The following is a 21848-nucleotide window of genomic DNA, read 5'->3' on the forward strand; positions in this document are numbered from 1 at the left end:
CTGGGCCGCTTCAAAGAAGTAGTTAAAGTATAAGATACAGACTGCAAAGGCAGTCTGTATCTTCATTACAAACTATTAGGGTAAGTTAGGACATACATACACAGCGATCACGCTGTGTATTGACAGAGCGGCAGGCAAAGGCTCATGGGAGCCCTTCCCACCACTCTGCATTCCGGGAGCTTCCTGTCTTGCGCTGGCTCTTTTGAAAAGAGAGACAGTGAATTAATTAGTGAATAAATCAAAAACGCAGCGAAAAAAAAAGAAAAGTATTTGCAAATTTTAATAAAATAAATAGTTACATTTAATTAGGGATTAAAAATTTTTTGAAATTGGTCCATGATTGGTTCTCTGTAAAAATGTCCCCGCAGCTCCGACAGTACAGAGATTTATGTAGAGGCACCCTGCTCTACATAAATCCTGTGCGCACCAGTGTGCGCGCCGAGGAAACCTGCGGCAGCTCAGAGGTGGTGTAGGTTTCCTGATCATTTTTTTGCGGAAAAAAAAAGATGTAGTAAGTGGACTCTGAGGCCGCGCCCCCTGTTCCGCCTCCTCCACACAACCTCTCCGCCCCCCTGGTGTACCAGGCGGAAAATGACCAGATGCGAATATTTATTAGCAAAACGTCACAAATTTATCATTTTTTGCTAAATAAATGTCCCCCATTGACTTGAGGAGTATAGATAACATATCTCACCACATGGCAAACGGCCATAATTCTGTAACACCATGTTCACATCTAATGGTTCTTTTTTTTTCCTCAGATGATTCTCTTTATGAGTCTCCGGAGCCTATCTTCACCAGCAATAATTCGGGCCTTAGTCTCAGGGTCCCCCACTCCAGCCTTGGTTTTCTTCTGTTTTGGACTATCATTGTGTTGTAGCTATTTGATGGCAATTGACATGACATCAGCACAGAGAAGAGGGAAGAAAAAGGAGCAGACCGACACCTGGAAATCTGGAATATTTGTATGAGACACAAGCAGGAAAGAAGTGAATTTCCCCTCGTGTGAAAAATCTTGATTTCTGCAGACATTGAAATGGGGGCAAAGCTTTGCTGATTAATTTGGGGCCCACAAGTGCAGGTTTGCTGGAGTTTGGAGCTTTCCAGTAACTTGCTTTTTACATTTTCAGACCAAATGTATAGTCTTTTTATTTTGTATTCTCAGTATGTTTCCTGCATTTGCACCAGTAGAACAACATAATTGTGGAGATTCTTTTCCAATATGTATGTAATGGGTTTCGGCCTACTCTGGCTATTCTGTCATCTGACACTTTCCATTCACCTGTCATGTTCCATCCCAATTTCTCTACACAGAGTTTTGATTCATATTGTGGAATATTTTGTGGATGTGTAAGGTGCAAATATGGAGGGACCAAGATTGGTTATCATGTCTCTGTCTCAAAGACAACATAAGGCAGCCAAAAGACCAATTGTTTGTCTTCTGTATTAGCTTTCTAGTGCTTCTTTTAACACAGAAAATCACACCGAAGACCCTTATAATGTAAATTTCCCTTGTAACAATTCAGTTCTCCATCATTCTGTTCTTTGTGGTAACATCACTGAACAGCTGGCGCTAAATAATTAACCTTCCTCTGAGAATCAGTTTATTAAGCTCTTAATCGATGAAATGTGCAATGTGAAGAGTATTGATCCAGACATCAGAGTATCACCGCCTCACTGTAGAGTATTTGTTCACAAGCACCTGTATACATTTGCAAGGATATTGACATCAGTATTGTAGCTGAAGGTTCACAAAGCATTCTGTAATTCTGGAACATAAGTACTTGTTACACACAGATTGCAGTACATTTTGGGAACACAGTAATTGCCTATTCTAGCAGGAGGGTGTCTTGTATATTATGTTTAATTCATTGCCATGAGATGTGAGTGAATGAACAATAGTCGTAACTGCAATGTATACAGCCATTACACATGGATATATATATATATATATATATATATATATATGTAATGGATATGTAATGTGTACAGCAATTACACTTGGATATATATATATATATATATATATATATATATATATATATATATATTTACCCTAATAGTAAACCTTTATGGTGCTGTAAAAATAAATGAATAAAAATATGGCTGCCTTTCAGCATAGTTAAAAGGGACATTGAGGAAATCAAAGTGTGGACATGGTGAGGACCTTTATGGCTGTAATGTTAATGTATCCACTAAGCCTCCGCTTTTAAGTGGTGGCATGTTAACAAAAAATTCTAACTTGCACTTAAGCTCTATGTGCTGGTCTGTCTTCTCCTGTCTTCTCTACTCTGTCAACTTTTTAATACAGCAAAAAATAAAACGTGGTGTTGTTTCTCAAGCTCCTAAGCTCCAGTGGCAAATAAAAACCTATACTTTGTCTGTTTTATTCTCCATATGTGATTCTCCCATCTCATCTCTCGGTATCTGTCTGCCTGCTATAGGTGCAAGTCTCAAACACTTCATCCATGTGTGTAAATAGAGCCAGCAGGTATACTGTAATTTTCTATGTATTGCTGACAATGAATTTTATGGAAGTTGTATGATTTATAGACTAGGAAGCAAAAACTTGCAATAAAATACATTTTATCCACTCTTGTTTTTCTCTGCTGCTGCCTTGGGTCATATATTTTTTGTAAAGATCTATAAAAATGAAATGGAATATTTAATTTTTTTCTTTACTTTCAGGGCTTTCTCTTTCCCACCTAGTGGGCAATTATATACTGCCATTTATGATCTTTAAAGCTTTGTGTTTGGGAAGTGTGAAATCATTTGAACAGCATCAGATGGTTGTGCTTTGTACATACTTTAAGGGGAGGAAACCTCACTATTATTTTATGCTAATTTTGCACATTAGAACTCAGTATGATTACCTAAGTTTACACAGTGCAGTGAGTAATTTTCCCAACCTGTTTTGAGTATTCCTAAAGTGCGACTGAGGTTGAGTTCATATCATGTTTGTGCATCTTGTTTTGTGCATCATTTTTTAAAAATCCCTTATAAGGAACCATGTCATGGCAGCCTGTCACTTAAGGACCCATGATGTACTGTACGCCAGAGGGTCAGACGGTTCCTCACCATTAATGACGGGCCGTGACATGATGGGTCATTAATGATGAGTTGCGGCATAAAAAAAAAAAAAACGACATAGCCCCTACCCCAATAAAAGTTTAAATTATCCCCCTTCCCATTTTATATATAAAATAAAGATAAATAAATAAACATAATATATATATATATATATATATATATATATATGTGTGTATAAAAGTGTGTGCAATTGCCCAATCTAATAAAATATAACAATAGTGTTTCCATACCGTGAACAGTGTAAACAAAAAAAGAAAAAGGATATGTCACATTATACTGTATATCAGAAAAAAATTATAAAACATCCCATCTACACAAATATGGTACCAATGAAAACTAGAGATCATGATGCAAAAAATAAAAACCCCAAACAGCCTTGTATGTTAAAAAAAAAAAAGCGTTTCGGCAAAAATTTTACTTTCCGTGGTCCATAAGTCAAAATCCACTGTGTTTTCAAGGAGTTAAAGATTTGTTTGTATCTTCCTATCCCTATTTTTTAAACTGACTCTTTTTTCTATATTTGGCCTTTTCAGGCTAGGTTCACACTAGAAAACTAGTACTAGAGAAGAATAGTAGATGCTTGGAACAAACTCCCAGCAGATATGATTGGTCAGTCTAGAGTAACATGATCTGAATAACATGGACACTCTCCATTATAAGCATGAACCCAGTAGTCCTGGATATTCATAAGAAGAAAACAATGCCCACTAGTTGCTGATTGGCAGTTATCTATCCATTCTGTTCATAGGCAGTCAACTGTCAATCAGCAGCTGGGGGGCTGGGAGAGAGGGGTGTGGCAAGAATCCTATTCTCCTGCATATTAGGAGAATGGCTGAACAGAATGATGTAAGTAATAGGCTATGTTCACACATCAAAATTAATAAAAAGGCAGCCGATTTTCATATTTAAAAAAACGGCCGTTTTTGCCGCGATTTAACTCACTGCAATGGCAATGCATTGAAGTCAATGGGAAGACGGACGTCCAATGCACACAGTGTATTGAATAACAGACATTTTTGCCGTGGACGTCATTATTTTCGGAAGTCTTTTGCAAACAGCGGACTTAGTAGTTCACACACAGTTTTCCTTTTTCCACCGTTCTTTCTCCGTCTTTACTATTAAATTCAATGGACTTTTCAATTAAGACACACCCAAGGTTCAATTAGTAATCCCAAACTAAAATAATGTGAAAACACCAGTCATTCCACTAAGCGGAGGCCAGGCTGCTAAATAACATCCGTTATTTTAGCCTCAAAATAATGTCCGTCATTTTAAACGGAGCTGAAAAAACTTTATGTGAACATAGCTATACACCGATCTGTTCAGCATTTATGTCACTAGTTTATTCTACCCTAATTAAAGCAGCATACACCTAGTGATAGATTCTCTTTAACCCCTTAGCGTCCCATGACGTATCTGATCCCAGCTCAGCAATAGATTGCACTGGCCTGCAGCAGGCCAGAGCAATCTATCACCGATATAACTGATCTTTGCGGTGTATATACACAGCATTGATCTCTATGAGAGATCAGTGCTGTGTATATAGAAGTCCCCTAGGGGGACTTCTAGTTAATGTAAAAAAAGTGAAAAAGTGTTTTTATTAATAAAAAAAATCCCCTCCCCTAATAAAAGTCCAATTCATCCCCCTTTTCCAATTTTATAAATATAAATAAGTAAATAAATAAACAAATAAACATATTTGGTATCGCCGCGTGCGTAATTGCCCGAACTATTAAATTATCACATTCCTAATCTTGCACGGTAAACGGCATAAGCCATAAAAATTCCGAAGTGCTAAATTGTGTATTTTTGGTCGCATCAAATCCAGAAAAAATGTAATATAAAGTGATCAAAAAGTCGCATATACGCAATCAAGGTACCGTTAGAAAGTACAGATCATTGTGCAAAAAATGACACCTCACACAGCCCCACAGACCAAAAAATAGCAGCCGGAAGTAAACGAGTGCCTATCTCATGGATCTCTGCAGCATATCTATGCTGCAGAGATCTCTATGAGAGATCAAAGCACTTATACTAGAAGTCCCCCAGGGGGGCTTCTAGTATAAGTGTAAAAGTTAAAAAAAAAGTGTTGTTGTTAATAAAAATCCCCCTCCCCTAATAAAAGTCTGAATCACCCCCCTTTTCCCAGGTTATAAATAAAAGTAAATAAATAAATAAACAAACATGTTTGCTATCGCCGCGTGCGTAATCGCCCGAACTATTAATTAATCACATTCCTGATCTTGCACGGTAAACGGCGTCAGCGCAAAACAATCCCAAAGTGCAAAATTGCACATTTTTGTTTGCATCAAATCCAGAAAAAATGTAATAAAAACCTATCAAAAAGTCTCATATGTGCAATCAAGGTACCGATAGAAAGAACACATCATGGCGCAAAAAATGACACCTCATACAGCCCCATAGACCAAAGGATAATCAGCCCATCAGATACAATATAAGTTATACATTTTATATATCGTTTTAATCTTAACGACTTGAGGAACATGCATAACAAGTCAGTTTTACCCCAGGGTGAATGGCGTAAAAACACATACCCCCCAAATAAAAGAAAAGCGTTTTTTTTTTTTTTTTTTTCAATTTCCCCACACTTTGAATTTTTTTCTGGTTTCGCAGTGTACATTATGCAAAAATTCAGTTTGTCATTGCAAAGCACAATTAGTGACGCAAAAAATAAGGGCTCATGTGGGTCTCTAGGTGGAAAAATGCAAGTGATATGGCCTTTTAAGCACAAGGAGGAAAAAACGAAAACGCAAAAACGAAAATTAGCCTGGTCCCGAAGGGGTTAAATGTGCTTTAATTTAAAGGAACAAAATGGTAACATGCATTCTCCATACTATGCTTAGTACAGGGACTAAGGGGCCAGTGCATAATGTAAGGACTCATGCATCATCATTTGTGGCCCTGCTCTAGATATAACAGTGTGTCAGTCTTGACAAGAATGTTCCTTTGAGTGGTAAAAAGTTCAAAAATGTTATCGATAAACTACCTTATAATAGGTTTGTATGAAATAAAGGTAAGGGAAGGTCATATCAATGTATAGTAAACTATCAGACTTATGGTGGTTAGATTTATTTTAAATACCTGTAAATGACTGGTAACTCCTTTACTCTGTGAAATCTTTGGAAATTCATAAAAGACCGAATGAATTCTATACACATAAAAATGACCTAGGTGTTTTTCTCAAAAGAAAGGGTTTAAGCTAATGGTATTTGTCTTTACTGCCAAAACCAGCACTTTATAGCATAAATTCCTAGCAATCAAAGTAAGCTAGGAGAAAATGGTAGCTTTGCATTAAACAAGCTCAGGGCCAATGTCAAGCACTTGGCAGCAACAGAGATCCACAGGAGAACATTTAGATGTTTTCCTCTGCAATTTATCTGTTGATATTCTGAAGGTAAAAATACACACCCAAGAAAGCAGATCTCCACAGACCATATTATATGATTGCTGGTTACAAAAATATATAAATAACTATATAAAAATTCACTGTCTGCATGAAAGAAGCAACGATATTGTAACTATGTATTCATTTAGAAACATATACATAGATGTGAAGGTCATATCGTATTTGTAGTAATTTCAAAGCCTTTTCCAGAAACATCATGCTCTGCACCTGATGGCCAGCAACATTTGGCTAACCTTTGAGTACTACTACTCCTATTATAGCACAATGAAACGTTTTATCAGTCAGCATAAAGACCCAGTGTGATTGGTAACTTGACATGTCTGATTGCAAATAAGAAGTTATTATACATGACAGTAACACTTTAAAGTGAATATATCAGCACTGGTGCTGATATAAGTTTTATTATACTCACTGACCAACACAACTGTACTGATTCCAGAGGTGCCATTGTGGCTTTCATCTCAGAGAAGTTTGAAGAAGGCAGAGTTTGGAAGGATTTGAGAGGAAGAGTAGTCAGAGTAATTTAAAGGTGGACAAAGGGGAGGCAATAAAGAAAGTAGAAAAAAAATAAATCTGACCAAAATATATAACGCTGAACAATATTAGTAATTTTCACTGTATTATATAAGAATAGAATGATTTCATAATTTGAATGCATGGTTACTTGGGGTGAACAGTACAAAGTCCTGTGAAATCTTTAGGTTGCTTTAAAACCCAGATTAATAAGAACCAATCAGCAAACTTGTATAGAGTATAGATCTATTGTGCAGCTCCACCAGCTTACCATCCGCATCTGCAGCAGTAGCTTTCCAAAGGGAAAAATATGTTTTATTACGCAGCACGAGGCCGTGAGAGGGGCAGCAACTAATCTCTGGGTGGGTAGACGTCTGTGACTAGTCGCGGCTCTAAGCCTGTCAGCTCGTAGTGCAGGGATGATTGAGAGATCCATTAGTGACCTCTCTGCCTGTCAATCATCCCCGCATTCCATGCTGACAGACAGAAAGCCATGACTAGTCACGGGTTTCTCCCCTCCCAGATGACTAGTTGCCACCCCTCTCCAGGACTAACGCGGTGTAATAAAACCTTTTTTTTAAAGCTGCAAATGCGGCTGATATGCTTGGGCAGCTGCACAGTAGATCTATAGTGTACAGATGGGAACTAGATTAGTACAATTGTGATGATTTGTTTCCTTTAACCCCTTAACGACATAGGGCATACATTTACGCTCCCGCTGGCTGGGCCTTGGTGCAAACAGGCGTAAATGTACACCCCGCTGGGATACCGGGCTCAGGAGCTGAGCTCGCTCCATAACAGGTGAGGACCACCTGCGACCGTGGCATTTAAGTGTGAGTGACAGGAGCATCTCCTGTCACTTACTGATCAGAACCCCCGCAGCGTGTCTGCGGGGGTCTCGATCATATGGCCTGACTGACGGAGGTATACTCCTTACCTCTGTGCAGTCTGATCTTCTGATAGAGTGTGCCACAGGCCACAGGCAGGAAGATCGCAGATTATACTGATCCCTGCTATGCTATGGCATAGCAGTCATCAGTGTGAGAAATTTAATGTATTAATGTAAAAGTCCCCTAAGGGGACTATAAAAGTGTAAAAAGAAAAAAAATCAATAAAAGTTTTAAAAAATGTCCCGAAGCCCCTCCCCCAATAAAAGTGAAAATCACCCCCCTTACCAATTTATATATAAAAAACATAAAAATAATAAAGTTAATTAACATAATATATACCATAGCGTGCAACAATATTATTCCTGCAAGGTGAACGGTGTGAAAAAAAAGCGGTAAAAAATTGAGAGATTGCTTTTTTTAAATTACGTTTTATAGATAAAAAATAATAATAAAAAGCGATCGATCTAGCAACAGATCTAGAAAAATAAAATTATTAATAAAAACTAGAGATCATAGAGCAAAAAATGACACCCCATAGGACCCGTGGGTAAAAAAATAGAAGCGCTATAAGAGTCACTATAGGGCCATTTTAAATATACCCATTTGCAAAAAAAAGTTTAGCTGCTAATAAAAATAGTAAAACATTAGAAAACCTAGTAAACATGTATATCGCTGTGTTCAGATAGACCTATAGAATAAAGAAAAATTTCAGTTTTACCTTAAAGTGCATTATGTAAACATGACCTCCCCTCCCCCCCCCCAAAAAAAAAAAAAAGGAATTGCATCTTTTTACCCAAATTCACCCCATAAATGATATTTTGGGGGGTTCTGTCATTAATTTTATGGCAGATTGAAAGATGCCGTTACAAAGTACACCTGTTTCTGAAAAAACAAGCCCCCACATGGCCCTGTAGGTAGAAAAATAAAAGAGTTATGGGTCTTAGAAGGTGAAGAGGAAAAAACTAAAACGCAAAAACGACGATTGGCCTGGTCCTTAAGGCCATTTCAGGCCCAGTCCTTCAGGGGTTAAAGCTAGGCAAAATCATTATTTTCCAGCTATTAAACAAGATAGGTATTTCAAGAAGGGTTTCCTTCAAGAAGAAAGTTATTTGGAAACATGGGGGGAGATTTATCAAAGGGTGTAAAATTTAGACTGGTGCAAACTGCCCATAGCAACCAATCACAGCTCAGCTTTCCTTTCACCAGAGCTGGAAGCTGAGCTGTGATTGGCTGCTGTGGCCAGTTTGCACCAGTCTAAATTTTACACCCTTTGATAAATCCTCCCCAAGATGTTTGAGAGGCAGAAGTATATTTAGAGTGGACAGAAGAGTCAGGAGAATAGAAAAGAGAAAAAAGCTCTAAACTCTAAACCAGTGTTTCCCAACCTTTCCCACCTTAGGTACCCCTACCAAATAATTTTTCTCCACCTATAGGGTGCGTTCACACTACAGAATATACACAGAATTTTGAGCAGATTCCACATCCAAATGCAAACAGAATTTGCTCAAAATTCAGCCAGTAAAAACGTAACATTTCATTTTTCTATTTTGTTGAATGGGCTTTTCGTTTATCCGTTCACACTGCAGAATTTCCGCCAGGAAAATTCCGACGCGGATCTGTGTTCCGCCCAAAGAATTGACGTGTCAATTCTTTGGTTGGATTCCGCTAGAGAAATCCTATAGAAGTCAATGGGGCTTGAATTCTGCTTGAAATTCTGCTTGCATTCTGCTTAAATTCTGCTCATATTCTGCCAGAGATAAATAGGCGAGGAATTTCAAGCAGAAAACTTTCCTATTTAATTCCCCAAGTTTGGTTGCTTGGGGTAGGTAGGTATGCCCCCCTCTAATAATTAGATAGGTTGCTCAAGAAGGTAGTTGTTCTTATTAGGTAGGTGCACCTCTGAATGTAGGTGCAACCAGCATATACTTTCCCCAAATAAGCTGGCTCCCCCCCAAGTTTCCCCCAGTATGCTAACTTCCCCTGTAGGTAGTTACTGCTGTATGTAGTTTCCTCCAGTAGATGATTTGACCCCTGTATCCTGTATGTAGCATACCATGTAGGTATTTTCCCCCTGTAGATAGAACCAGGGCTCTGGAGTCGGTAAGCCGCAGCTCCGACTCCGACTCCTGAATATTATCAGGACCGACTCCAGCTCTTTCATAAATGGCCGGTCATATACCAGGGCAGTTATTTATCACACTGGCTTAGCAGCTTCTCCCTAATGTCCTACATGATCCTGGGGTGATTTCTGGGGAAATAAGGAAAGATATAAAGCAGCTTCTCCTGTGTGTGCAGTGGATGCAGCCAGTCTCCAGCCTCCATTTCCTGAACAACTCACAACTAGACTAGAAGGAGCAGGTGGTCTTTTAGTTTCTAACTAAATATTTACCATACACATAAAAACACTGCTAACAATGCCAGATAGCTGTAATATAGAGATATAGCCATAGTGATATAGAGGGGGTCACACAGTAATATAGAGGGGTCACACATAGTGATATAGAGAAGTGACACATAGTGATATAGAGGGATCAGTCATAGTGATATAGAGGGGTCACTGTGGGTGTGGGGGCACGCCATAGCGCACACACACACACACACACACACACACACAACCTGCTGCAGCCATAGCACACACTCACAGCTTGCTGCAGCCATAGCACACATACACGCAGCCTGCTGCAGCCATAGCATACACACACACACACACACACACACACACACAGAGCCTGCTACAGCCATAGCATACACACACAGCCTGCTGCAGCCATAGTACATACACACATACACAGCCTGCTGCAGCCATAGCATACTGTACACACACGCACACACACAGCCGGCTGCAGCCATAGCATACACAAAGCCTGCTGCAGTCTTAGCACACACTTACACAGTCTGCTGCAGCCATAGCATACACAAACAGCCTGCTGCAGCCATAGCATACACACACAGCCTGGTGCAGCCATAGCACACACTCACACAGCCTGCTGCAGCAATAGCACACATACACATAGCCTGCTGCAGCCACAGCATACACACACAGCCTGCTGCAGTCATAGTACATACACACACACACACACACACCCTGCTGCAGCCATAGCATACACACACAGCCTGTTGCAGCCATAGCATACACACGCAGCCTGTTGCAGCCATAGAACACTGAAAAAAAAATCATAAAAGAAAACAGCACATGTCTCCCCCCACACAATGGACTCTTCCAGCTCAGAAACAAACTGCCAAATAGTGACTGACAACTTTTCCCCGACCACCCTTATCTAACAGGGCCAGTGTCCTATTAGAATGTTGCTCATGATCAAAACTTATAAAATTCATATCAAAACTCAATTCTAAATTGTTCTAAGATTTTTTTTAAAGCTGGAGTCGGAGTCGGTAATTTTTTTCCGACTCCAGCCAAAACTAGCTCCGACTCCAACTCCTTGACTCCGACTCCACAGCCCTGGATAGAACCCCTCTGAATATAGTTTGCCACCATGCCCTTTGGAATGCTGCAGCACACCTCATAGGTTCTTGCAGCTATAGAATACTTAATATTGTAATAAACAAGTGGAAACACAGAACAATCATGCTGAAAATTTAATAGAAAATTTCCACATTCCATAACACCACTGAAGCACCATATACTGCCATGTAATGCAGATAATATCCCAGAGCAGCACAAAACCAGCACCAAAGTGCAGAAATACGTACATGCTTCTTCATATGTAGTAAACCAACACTGGAGTGCAGAATTGCTAAACTTCTCTAACAGTAACAAAGCAACCCCACACTGGAGCAATAAATAACCAGGGCCAATAATAACACTAAAAGGGACAAATAATACTGTCACTACAACCTAACCACATATTTTCTTTGCCTAATTATTGAATAACACCACCATATTGTTATTGAATAAACCACTTTTTACAAACCAACATTATCCCAATACAGTCAAAACAGTAGGAAGTAAATACAGTGCAGTTACATCTAGTGACTCACAGGTGATGTCTTCTCTGGTCACAGTCTTCTGCCATATGCCAGAGAGCTTGTGCGGTGATGTGGGAGCTCTGTGGGTGTAGGGTCACTTGGGCACTTGTCACGGTGGCCAGGAGTGGTGTTGGAACCCACCCCTGGACAAACGGGCACCGTGCTCAAGGTTTGGGTAGCCCAAGTGTGAACTGGTATGTAGGTGCAATAAAGGATACTCACAACATATGTAACAAACTTCACATGGGACTGCATAGGACTGGTCGCAGATACAGAGGTAAAACACAAGATGACAACCATGTCATGGCACCCTGGCATCTTGTCCCTTCTTAGTTATATAGTTAGCCTATTACCGGATAGTGTTGAACCAGAAGAAGGCAAAAACCCTGTGAGATAAAACCAATTTCCTCATTTTAGGGATAAAATTTCTTACTGACTCCAAATCTGGCAAGCAGAATAAATCCCTGGATAAAGACCGTTGAATCTAGCGACTATAACGTGTAATGTTATTATACTCCAGAAATTCAGCTAGGTCCCCTTTGAACTCTTTTATTCTCAGACAAAAAAGTTCTGTAGTCTAACTGCTCTTACAGTAAAGAATCCCTTTGTCTGCCAGTGTAGATTCCCCCCCCTCTAGATATTGGGGATGTTCCTTTGTTATAGATATTGTCTTGGGTATAAATAGATCCTGTGAAAGATCTTTGTACTGACCTCAATATACACTGCTCAAAAAAAAATAATGGGAACACTCTAGAGATTAGCGAACTGGGTCCTTGTTCAAATCCATCCGAACCCGAACGATCGGCGTTTGATTAGCTGGGGCTGCTGAACTTGGATAAAGCTCTAAGGTTGTCTGGAAAACATGGATACAGCCAATTACTATATCCATGTTTTCCACATAGCCTTAGGGCTTTATCCAACTTCAGCAGCCACTGCTAATCAAATGCCGAAAGTTCGGGTTCGGATCGACTCGAGCATGCTCAAGGTTTGCTCATCTCTAGAACACTCAAATAATACATCCTAGATCTGAATGAATGAAATATTCTCATTAAATACTTTGTTCTGTACAAAGTTGAATGTGCTGACAACAAAATCACACAAAAATCAAAGGAATTCACATTTATTAACCAATGGAGGCCTGGATTTGGAGACACACACAAAATTAAAGTGGAAAAACACTACAGGCTGATCCAACTTTGATGTAATGTCCTTAAAACAAGTCAAAATGAGGCTCAGTATTGTGTGTGGCCTCCACATGCCTGTATGACCTCCCTACTATGCCTGGGCATAGAAATCATCTCCATATGTTTATTCAAATAGCAACATGCTCTGGATTTTTTTTTATTGTAAAAATCCCTTAAAAAACTTTTTTTCAGCCCAAATAAAAGCCTCTGCAAACGAAAAGACAAGAAAAGAAAAGGAAAGAAAAGAAAAAACTATGTGAAGCAGGCCTAAAGATCATGACTGCATCAGTGTGCTATACCTTTCTTCTTTCTGGGATACTTAGCTAGGTTACAGAGGACCATATGTCCATGCATTGGATTGGGCCTGTTTCCTACCATGAGCCTTCATCATACATGTTCTTAAATATATTCTCCTAATAATAAATGATCTGTGACTGACAAAATTTCTTACCAAGATAAAAATAAATGACACTAGCTTTAGTAAAAAATACAGAAAGTTCCAATCTCCATTATAATCCACTTTGCCTTGTCAGTTGCTATTAACGCTGAATATGAAAGCCTCCATTACTTCTGTATTGTAGACCTATGACTTGATTTAAAACTCCTAATTAGTTTTTCTGTACAATTAAAAGGAAAACACATGTATTTGTCATTTCTTATTTTCATGTTCACCACTCCTAACACATGACATATTACAGACTTACATTTCCTTAGTACACCACAATATTATAACTATATTAGAATATTTAAGAAATTAGCTTTTTAGGATTTTCATAGCATTCAGTAACTAATACAAATAGGAAATATACAAGAATGCAATGTGCTATTTATTCATGCACAGTATGGAATAATTGTAAATTCAAAAATAACTTGATCTGACCTATAACAAAATATTGTAATTGACTGTAAATGATAATAGTGTTTCATGCCCATGTAAAAGAACTAGACTTCAAGCCGTATGCACTTCTAAAGGACATCAATTTCCAAGGTGAATTCCTTATAAGGGCCAGACTGGAACTAAAAAAAAAAATCCTTGGCATACAAACCCCACCAGCACATATATTAAAGTGACTCTGTACCCACAATCTGCCCCCCCCCCCCCCCAAACTGCTTGTACTGTCAGATAGCTGCTTTTAATCAAAATCTGTCTTAGGGTCTGTTCTGCAGGTGATGCAGTTATTGTCCTATAAAAAAAACTTGTACTCTTTCTTGTACAAGTGTCATACTGACATGGCCTTGAGTGTCTGTTTCCTAGGCCTGTGACGCCTCTCTGTCCTTCCTTCCCACCCTCTCTTTATCATTAGGAATGCCCCTGCAAGGATTTTTTCCTATTCATAACTTCTCTAAACACTACACACGTGCCTTAACGATTCAACACATGTACACCGCTTAGATAGGTGTTGAATAGGAGAAATCCTGACTAGCTGTATTCCTAAAGATGAGGAGAGTGGGAGGAGGAACGGAGAGGTGTTACAGGCCTAGGCACAGACACTCTAGGCCACGCCAATTTGACACAGGACTGCAAGTTTAAAAGTTGTTTTTTAGGACAATAACTGCATCACCTGCCGAACAGACCCCAGGACAGATCTTGGATTAAAAGCAGCTTTAACAACTCTCTTTGTAAAATTTCTCCCTAGTTAATCCTTTCTTCTCTTTACTCTCAAGTGTCTCTCAAAAGCACACCTGACATTAAATAAAACTTTTGACATGTCACGGAGACATGTGTCAGACATGCAGTGAGCTGTTGCACTTTTCTGTTATTGTGTCTCTATACCTACCATGACAGCGTGCATCTGCATAGCATGAGCAGTGATATTGGATGTGTTGGCCTTTTTTTTATATGTCTGTGTTGTGTGCCAGCACGGGTGTTCCACTAAGTTTCTATGTACCTGGGCAAAGTAACTCAGGTTCTCACAAAGGGGATGAAGAAAAAGTGTATTATGTGTTTTTCCCCACTAGGTGTCACTGCTGTATTCACTGTATATTTTGTATAATGAACAGCTGAAGGAAGCATTGGGTTAACTGTTATTGTCACGTGTTTATTCTTCTCCTATCACAGGTGCAGGCCTGTTTACCTCACTTTTCTATTCTATCACCTCTATTCTGTCTCTTACACAGCCCCACTAATCCCTCACTAGCTAAGGTAACCCTATAAAATGGAGCTTGTTCATGGTGGTAGGGTCTTCTTTAGTCAGTAGAGGCGGAGAGAGCAAGAGACAGAGCACAGTTCCTGCTGCAGTGAAGCCAGAGCCTGGCTTAAGCCAGGACCCTTGTCAGGGACCAAGAGACTTATTATATTTCTTATGCAAGTAACTATGACTAACATGCAGTTCTAGATCCCTCAGAATCTCTATTCATACAAAGGACATATGCTGTTTGTGTCACTAGCATACCTACTACTAGAGATGAGCAAAGCAAGTGCGGCGAATAAAAATTAGTTGTGAATCATTCCGTCAATCCGCTTCATTCTGCGAAGCAAATTTCTGCCAATTCGTTAAGGAAATTTGCCAAAAAAAAAGAAAAAGAAAAAAAAAAAATCGGCCACACAGGCAGTCTGTAGTGTCACTGGGCGGGAGAAAGAGATGAACCATAATCCCTAGCGCTTATCCAATCAGCTGCAGGCCTCTCTGTTATGTCAGCAACTCCCCCTCTATATAAGGTGGTTCGTTTGCGTTGGTGACTTGTTGGTTATGTGTGGAGCAGAGAGCAGGATGGTAGCAGGCTGTTAGAGCAGGAAAAGTAGAGACTAACAGAGTGATTTAGGGACAGAGAGGAAAGGGCAGGAGGGCTGATTGTGGGGGATTGTTTGTTGCAGCTGCCAACCAAGTGTCAAGTTTACCAACTAACTGGGTGCCTATAGGAATTCGCAGGGACCAGTGAAGACAGGGTCCATATTATTCGCTCACTGGGCACAGTAAACTCCTATTGAGTTATTGGAGTGTGTGCCTTACATATTCAGTGGTTGCACTCCACTCCTACTGTGTTATACAAGTTTGGTGTCATTAGATTGAATGATTGACAGGCTGATTGAAATTTTGTTTTTAAAAAAGTGATTTTCCAATTTTTTACACTTTCACAAAACATGCGTCAACAAATTTGGCCTTCTGTAATAGTCCCAGTACTGTAGCCACTATAGTTTGGCTGTTTTATTGAAATTCGTTAAGATTCTATTCGCGAAGATTTACAAATTTTACCCAAAATTCATGAAGCTCGCGAAATGAATTTCTGGCTGCTTCGCTCATCTCTACCCACTACATACTATAACATGCCCATTACATACCACATGTGCCTCTAACATATTCAATACATAGTACATGTGCCGCTAATTTACCCACTACATACTACATATGTCTCTAACATAGCCACTACATACTGCATGTGCCATTAACAATACCCACTACATACCGCATGCGCCATTAACAATACCCACTACATACCACTTGTACCCCTAACACACCCACTATATACTGCATACACTACCGTTCAAAAGTTTGGGGTCAACCAAACAATTTTGTGTTTTCCATGAAAAGTCACACTTCTTCACCACCATACGTTGTGAAATGAATAGAGTCATATAGAGTCAAGACATTGACAAGGTTAGAAATAATGATTTGTATTTGAAATAACATTGTTTTTACATAAAACTTTGCTTGCTTTGCTTAGTCAAAGAATCCTCCTTTTGCAGCAATTACAGCATTGCACACCTTTGGCATTCTAGCTATTAATCTGTTGAGGTAAGTTGGAGAAATTGCACCCCACGCTTCTAGAAGCAGCTCCCACAAGTTGGATTGGTTGGATGGGCACTTCTGGCGTACTATACGGTCAAGCTGCTCCCACAACAGCTTAATGGGGTTCAGATCTGGTGACTGCGCTGGCCACTCCATTACCCATAGAATACCAGCTGCCTGCTTCTGCTGTAAATAGTTCTTGCACAATTTGGAGATGTGTTTAGGGTCATTGTCCTGTTGTAGGATGAAATTGGCTTCAATCAAGCGCTGTCCACTGGGTATGGCATGGCGTTGCAAAATTGAGTGATAGCCTTACTTATTCAGAATCCCTTTTACCCTGTAAAAATCTCCCACCTTACCAGCACCAAAGCAACCCCAGACCATCACATTACCTCCACCATGCTTAATAGATGGCGTCAGGCATTCTTCCAGCATCTTTTCATTTGTTCTGCGTCTCACAAACGTTCTTCCTTCCTTCCAAACACCTCAAACTTGGATTCATCCGTCCACAACACTTTTTTCCAGTCTTCCTCTGTCCAATGTCTGTGTTCTTTTGCCCATCTTAATCTTTTTCTTTTATTGGCCAGTCTCAGATATGGCTTTTTCTTTGCCACTCTGCCCTGAAGCCCAAAATCCTGCAGCCGCCTCTTCACTGTAGATGTTGACACTGGTGTTTTGCGGGTACTATTTAATGAAGATGCCAGTTGGGCACCTGTGAGGCGTCTGTTTCTCAAACTAGAGACTCTAATGTGCTTATCTTCTTGCTTAGTTGTGCAACGCGGCCTCCCACTTCTTTTTCTACTCTGGTTAGAGCCTGTTTGTGCTGTCCTCTGAAGGGAGTAGTACACACCGTTGTAGGAAATCTTCAATTTCTTAGCAATTTCTCGCATGGAATAGCCTTCATTTCTAAGAACAAGAATAGACTGTCGAGTTTCAGATAAAATTTCTCTTTTTCTGGCCATTTTGAGCGTTTAATTGACCCCACAAATGTGATGCTCCAGAAACACAATCTGCTCAAAGGAAGGTCAGTTTTGTAGCTTCTGTAACGAGCTAGACAGTTTTCAGATGTGTGAACATGATTGCACAAGGGTTTTCTAATCATCAATTAGCCTTCTGAGCCAGTGAGCAAACACATTGTACCATTAGAACACTGAAGTGATAGTTGCTGGAAATGGGCCTCTATACACCTATGTAGATATTGCACCAAAAACCAGACATTTGCAGCTAGAATAGTCTTTTACCACATTAGCAATGTATAGAGTGTATTTCTTTAAAGTTAGGACTAGTTTAACCCTTTAAGGACAGAGCAAATTTCGATTTTTGCGTTTTCGGTTTTTCCTCCTTGTGCATAAAAGGCCATAGCACTTGCATTTTTCCACCTAGAGACCCACATGAGCCCTTATTTTTTGCGTCACTAATTGTACTTTGCAATGACAGGCTGAATTTTTGCATAAAGTACACTGCGAAACCAGAAAAAAATTCCAAGTGTGGTGAAATAAAAAAAAAAAAACGCATTTTGTTTATTTGGGGGAAATGTGTTTTTACGCCATTCGCCCTGGGGTAAAACTGACTTGTTATATATGTTCCTCAAGTCATTACGATTAAAACGATATGTAACATGTATAACTTATATTGTATCGGATGGCCTGTAAAAAATTTAAACCATTGTCAACAAATATACAACACTTAAAACCGCTCCATTCCCAGGCTTATAGCGCTTTTATCCTTTCGTCTATGGGGCTGTGTCAGGTGTCATTTTTTGCGCCATGACATGTTCTTTCTATCGGTACCTTGATTGCGCATATACGACTTTTTGATCGCTTTTTATTACAATTTTTCTGGATTTGATGCGACCAAAAATGCGCAATTTTGCACTTTGGGATTTTTTTGCGCTGACGCCATTTACCGTGCGAGATCAGGAATGTGATTAATTAATAGTTCGGGCGATTACGCACGCGGCGATAGCAAACATGTTTATTTATTTATTTACTTTTATTTATAACCTGGGAAAAGGGGGGTGATTCAGACTTTTATTAGGGGAGGGGGATTTTTACTAATAATGACATTTTTTTTTTTACTTTAACACTTATACTAGAAGCCCCCCTGGAGGACTTCTAGTATAAGTGCTTTGATCTCTCATTGAGATCTCTGCAGCATAGATATGCTGCAGAGATCCATGAGATAGGCACTCGTTTACTTCCGGCTGCTGCAGCCGGAAGTAAACGAGTGCTGAGCCGGGGACGGCGCCATCTTGGAGCGGTCCCCGGCCGGCTTAATTTACGGAGATCGCTCCTCCGGGACAACATCCCGGAGGAGCGATCTCCCCACTAGACACCAGGGATGACGCTGCGTCCGGTAATCGGATGCAGCTGTCAACTTTGACAGCTACATCCGATTACTGTATTAGCGGGCACGGCGATCGGACCGTGCCCGCTAATACCTACGGTCCCGGGCTACACGCGGCACCCGGGACCGGCGCGGTCCAGAGCGGGGCCGCCGCGCGGCCCCGCTCTGAACTCCCTTACCCGCATCAGGGCGTAAATTTACGCCCGATGTCGTTAAGGGGTTAAAGTTATCTTCATTGAAAAGTACAGTGCTTTTCCTTCAAAAATAAGGACATTTCAATGTGACCCCAAACTTTTGAACGGTAGTGTATGTCTCTAACAAAGCCACTACATACCACATGTTGCATTAACAATACCCGCTACATACATGTGCCCCTAATATACCCACTACATAGTGCTTATGTCTCTAACATAGCCACTACATACCGCATTTGCCATTAACAATACCCACTACACACCACATGTGCCCCTAACTAACCCACTATGACCTGCATGTGCCATTAACATACCCGCTACATACCGCATATGCCATTAACATACCCTCTACGTACCGCATGTGCCACTAATATACCACATATGCTACTAATATACCTGCCACATGTGCCACTAACATATCCACTACATACCATATGTGGCACTAATATACCCATTACATACTGCATGTGCCACTAACATCCCGACTATATACCACATATTCCACGAGTATACTCACCACATACCACATGCCACTAACATACCCACTACATACCACATTTACCACTAACATATACAGATCAGCACTCCAACCAAAAATTGAAAACGTTTAAAAGCAGTCCTTTATTTTATCTTGGTTAAAAGTTTTTTACTCCCCATGGAAGAACCATACCTACACGTTTTGCACTCTCAGTGCTTAATCATGGTATGCTCCATACTTCTCACAACATGCGTTTAAAAGAAATCCCCTCACTTACCCATCATGCCTTGCACCTCTTCGTGCAACAATGAAATCACATGATAAGACAATGTCACATGATCAATGGTGCATACAAAACACATCTAGACATATAGACGCATGTCTAGACATCTAGACATAGCAAGTCATTTTTATAGTTCAATCCGTGTGGATAACGAGTTTTCAACCTGAAAATGTGTTCCGCTTCTGCGTGTAATAATTTTTCCTTCCAGTCTCCACCCCATTTTTTTTTTCCTTTTTTAAAACCATAGAAATGCAAACTGGTGACATCTCCACCATGCACATCTGTGAAGTGTTTCGCAGCCCACGAAGGCTTTGTGAATCCTACTTTTGTGCTTCTGCTAGGTGCTCACTTATCCAAGTCTTCAGTTTTCGGTTTGTACAACCCACATAGTTGAGATCGCATTGTGCGGAGTATCGAGATGCCCTGTGTGCACATACGCCAAGAAAACTAAATAATATATGAACAGTAATAAAACTGAAGAGTACAACAGTTCATTAAAGGACAACTGAAAAAAAAACATGAAAACACAGACACACACAGAGATCATACTCACCATCCTTCCGGTGACGGTCGGCACTTAAATCCCCTACCGCTCGCGACTCCGTCAGCTCCGGCTCCGGTCTTTAGAACTCCCTCACTTCCGAGTCTGTGTGAATGGGAGAGAAAAGGCTGCCGAAGCGCATGCGCATCGGCAGCCTTTTCATTGGCTGGAGCGCATCACATGGCTTCCAGCAAGCTCAGCCAATCAGGGCTGAGAAAGCTGGGAGCCATGTGATGCGGTCCAGCCACTGAAAAGGCTTCTGGTGCGCAAGTGCACCAGCAGCCTTTTCATGTCCCATTCACTTCAGCAGAAGACGCCGAAGAGGATAAAGACCAGGCCCGCCCCCTGCTGTGACGACATTGTCACAAAATGTCGCCCAGGAGAAGAGGACGGGGTCGACCATAATCGGGTATGTATATTTTATTTAACTTCGAAGGGAGGGGGGAGGGGGGAGGAAAGAGGGGGGGATCGGAGCCATACTAGTTATTTAGACACATTACAAAGTTATATAGCTTTGTAATGTGTGTTAAATAAGCTAAAAAGAAACAAAACGCCGGAGTTGCCCTTTTTTTTCCTCTTTGTGCTTAAAAGGCCATAGCACTTGCATTTTTCACCTAGAAACCCATATAAGCCCTTATTTTGCGTCACTAATTGTACTTTGCAATGACAGGCTGAATTTTTTCATAAGTACACTGCGAAACCATAAAAAAATTCAATGTGTGGTGAAATATTCAAAAAACGCATTTCTTTTATTTAGAGGGTATTTTTTTACGCCATTCGCCCTGGGGTAAAGCTGACTTGTTACATATGTTCCTCAAGTCGGTACGATTAAAACGATATGTAACATGTATAACTTTTATTTTATCTGATGGCCTGTAAAAAATTCAATAACAAATATATGTTCCTTAAAATCGCTCCATTCCCATGATTATAGCGCTTTTATCCTTTGGTCTATGGGGCAGGGTGAGGTGTCATTTTTTGCACCATGTGTTCTTTCTATCGGTACCTTGATTGCGCATATGCGACTTTTTAATCACTTTTTATTAAACTTGATGCAACCAAAAATGCGCAATTTTGCACTCTGGTTTTTTTTTGCGCCTGCGCCGTTTACCGTGCGAGATCAGGAAAGTGATAAATTAATAGTTCAGGCGATTACGCACGCAGCGATAACAAACATGTTTATTTAT

At 40.2% G+C, this 21848-nt stretch overlaps 1 protein-coding gene across 1 annotated transcript in view; it reads left to right on the forward strand.

The window, feature by feature from the left end:
• EFNA2 (ephrin A2) overlaps nt 1–2593 on the forward strand; it is a 459103-nt gene extending 456510 nt beyond the window's left edge. The window contains exon 5 of the mRNA XM_069964476.1: nt 762–2593. Coding sequence (XP_069820577.1) covers nt 762–880 — 119 coding nt within the window. The 3' untranslated portion in view covers nt 881–2593. The remainder of the gene's footprint in view (nt 1–761) is intronic.
• The last annotated feature ends 19255 nt before the right edge of the window (nt 2594–21848 follow it).

Source organism: Dendropsophus ebraccatus, chromosome 3, assembly GCF_027789765.1.
Source record: "Dendropsophus ebraccatus isolate aDenEbr1 chromosome 3, aDenEbr1.pat, whole genome shotgun sequence".
NCBI classification, from domain to species: Eukaryota; Metazoa; Chordata; class Amphibia; order Anura; family Hylidae; genus Dendropsophus; species Dendropsophus ebraccatus.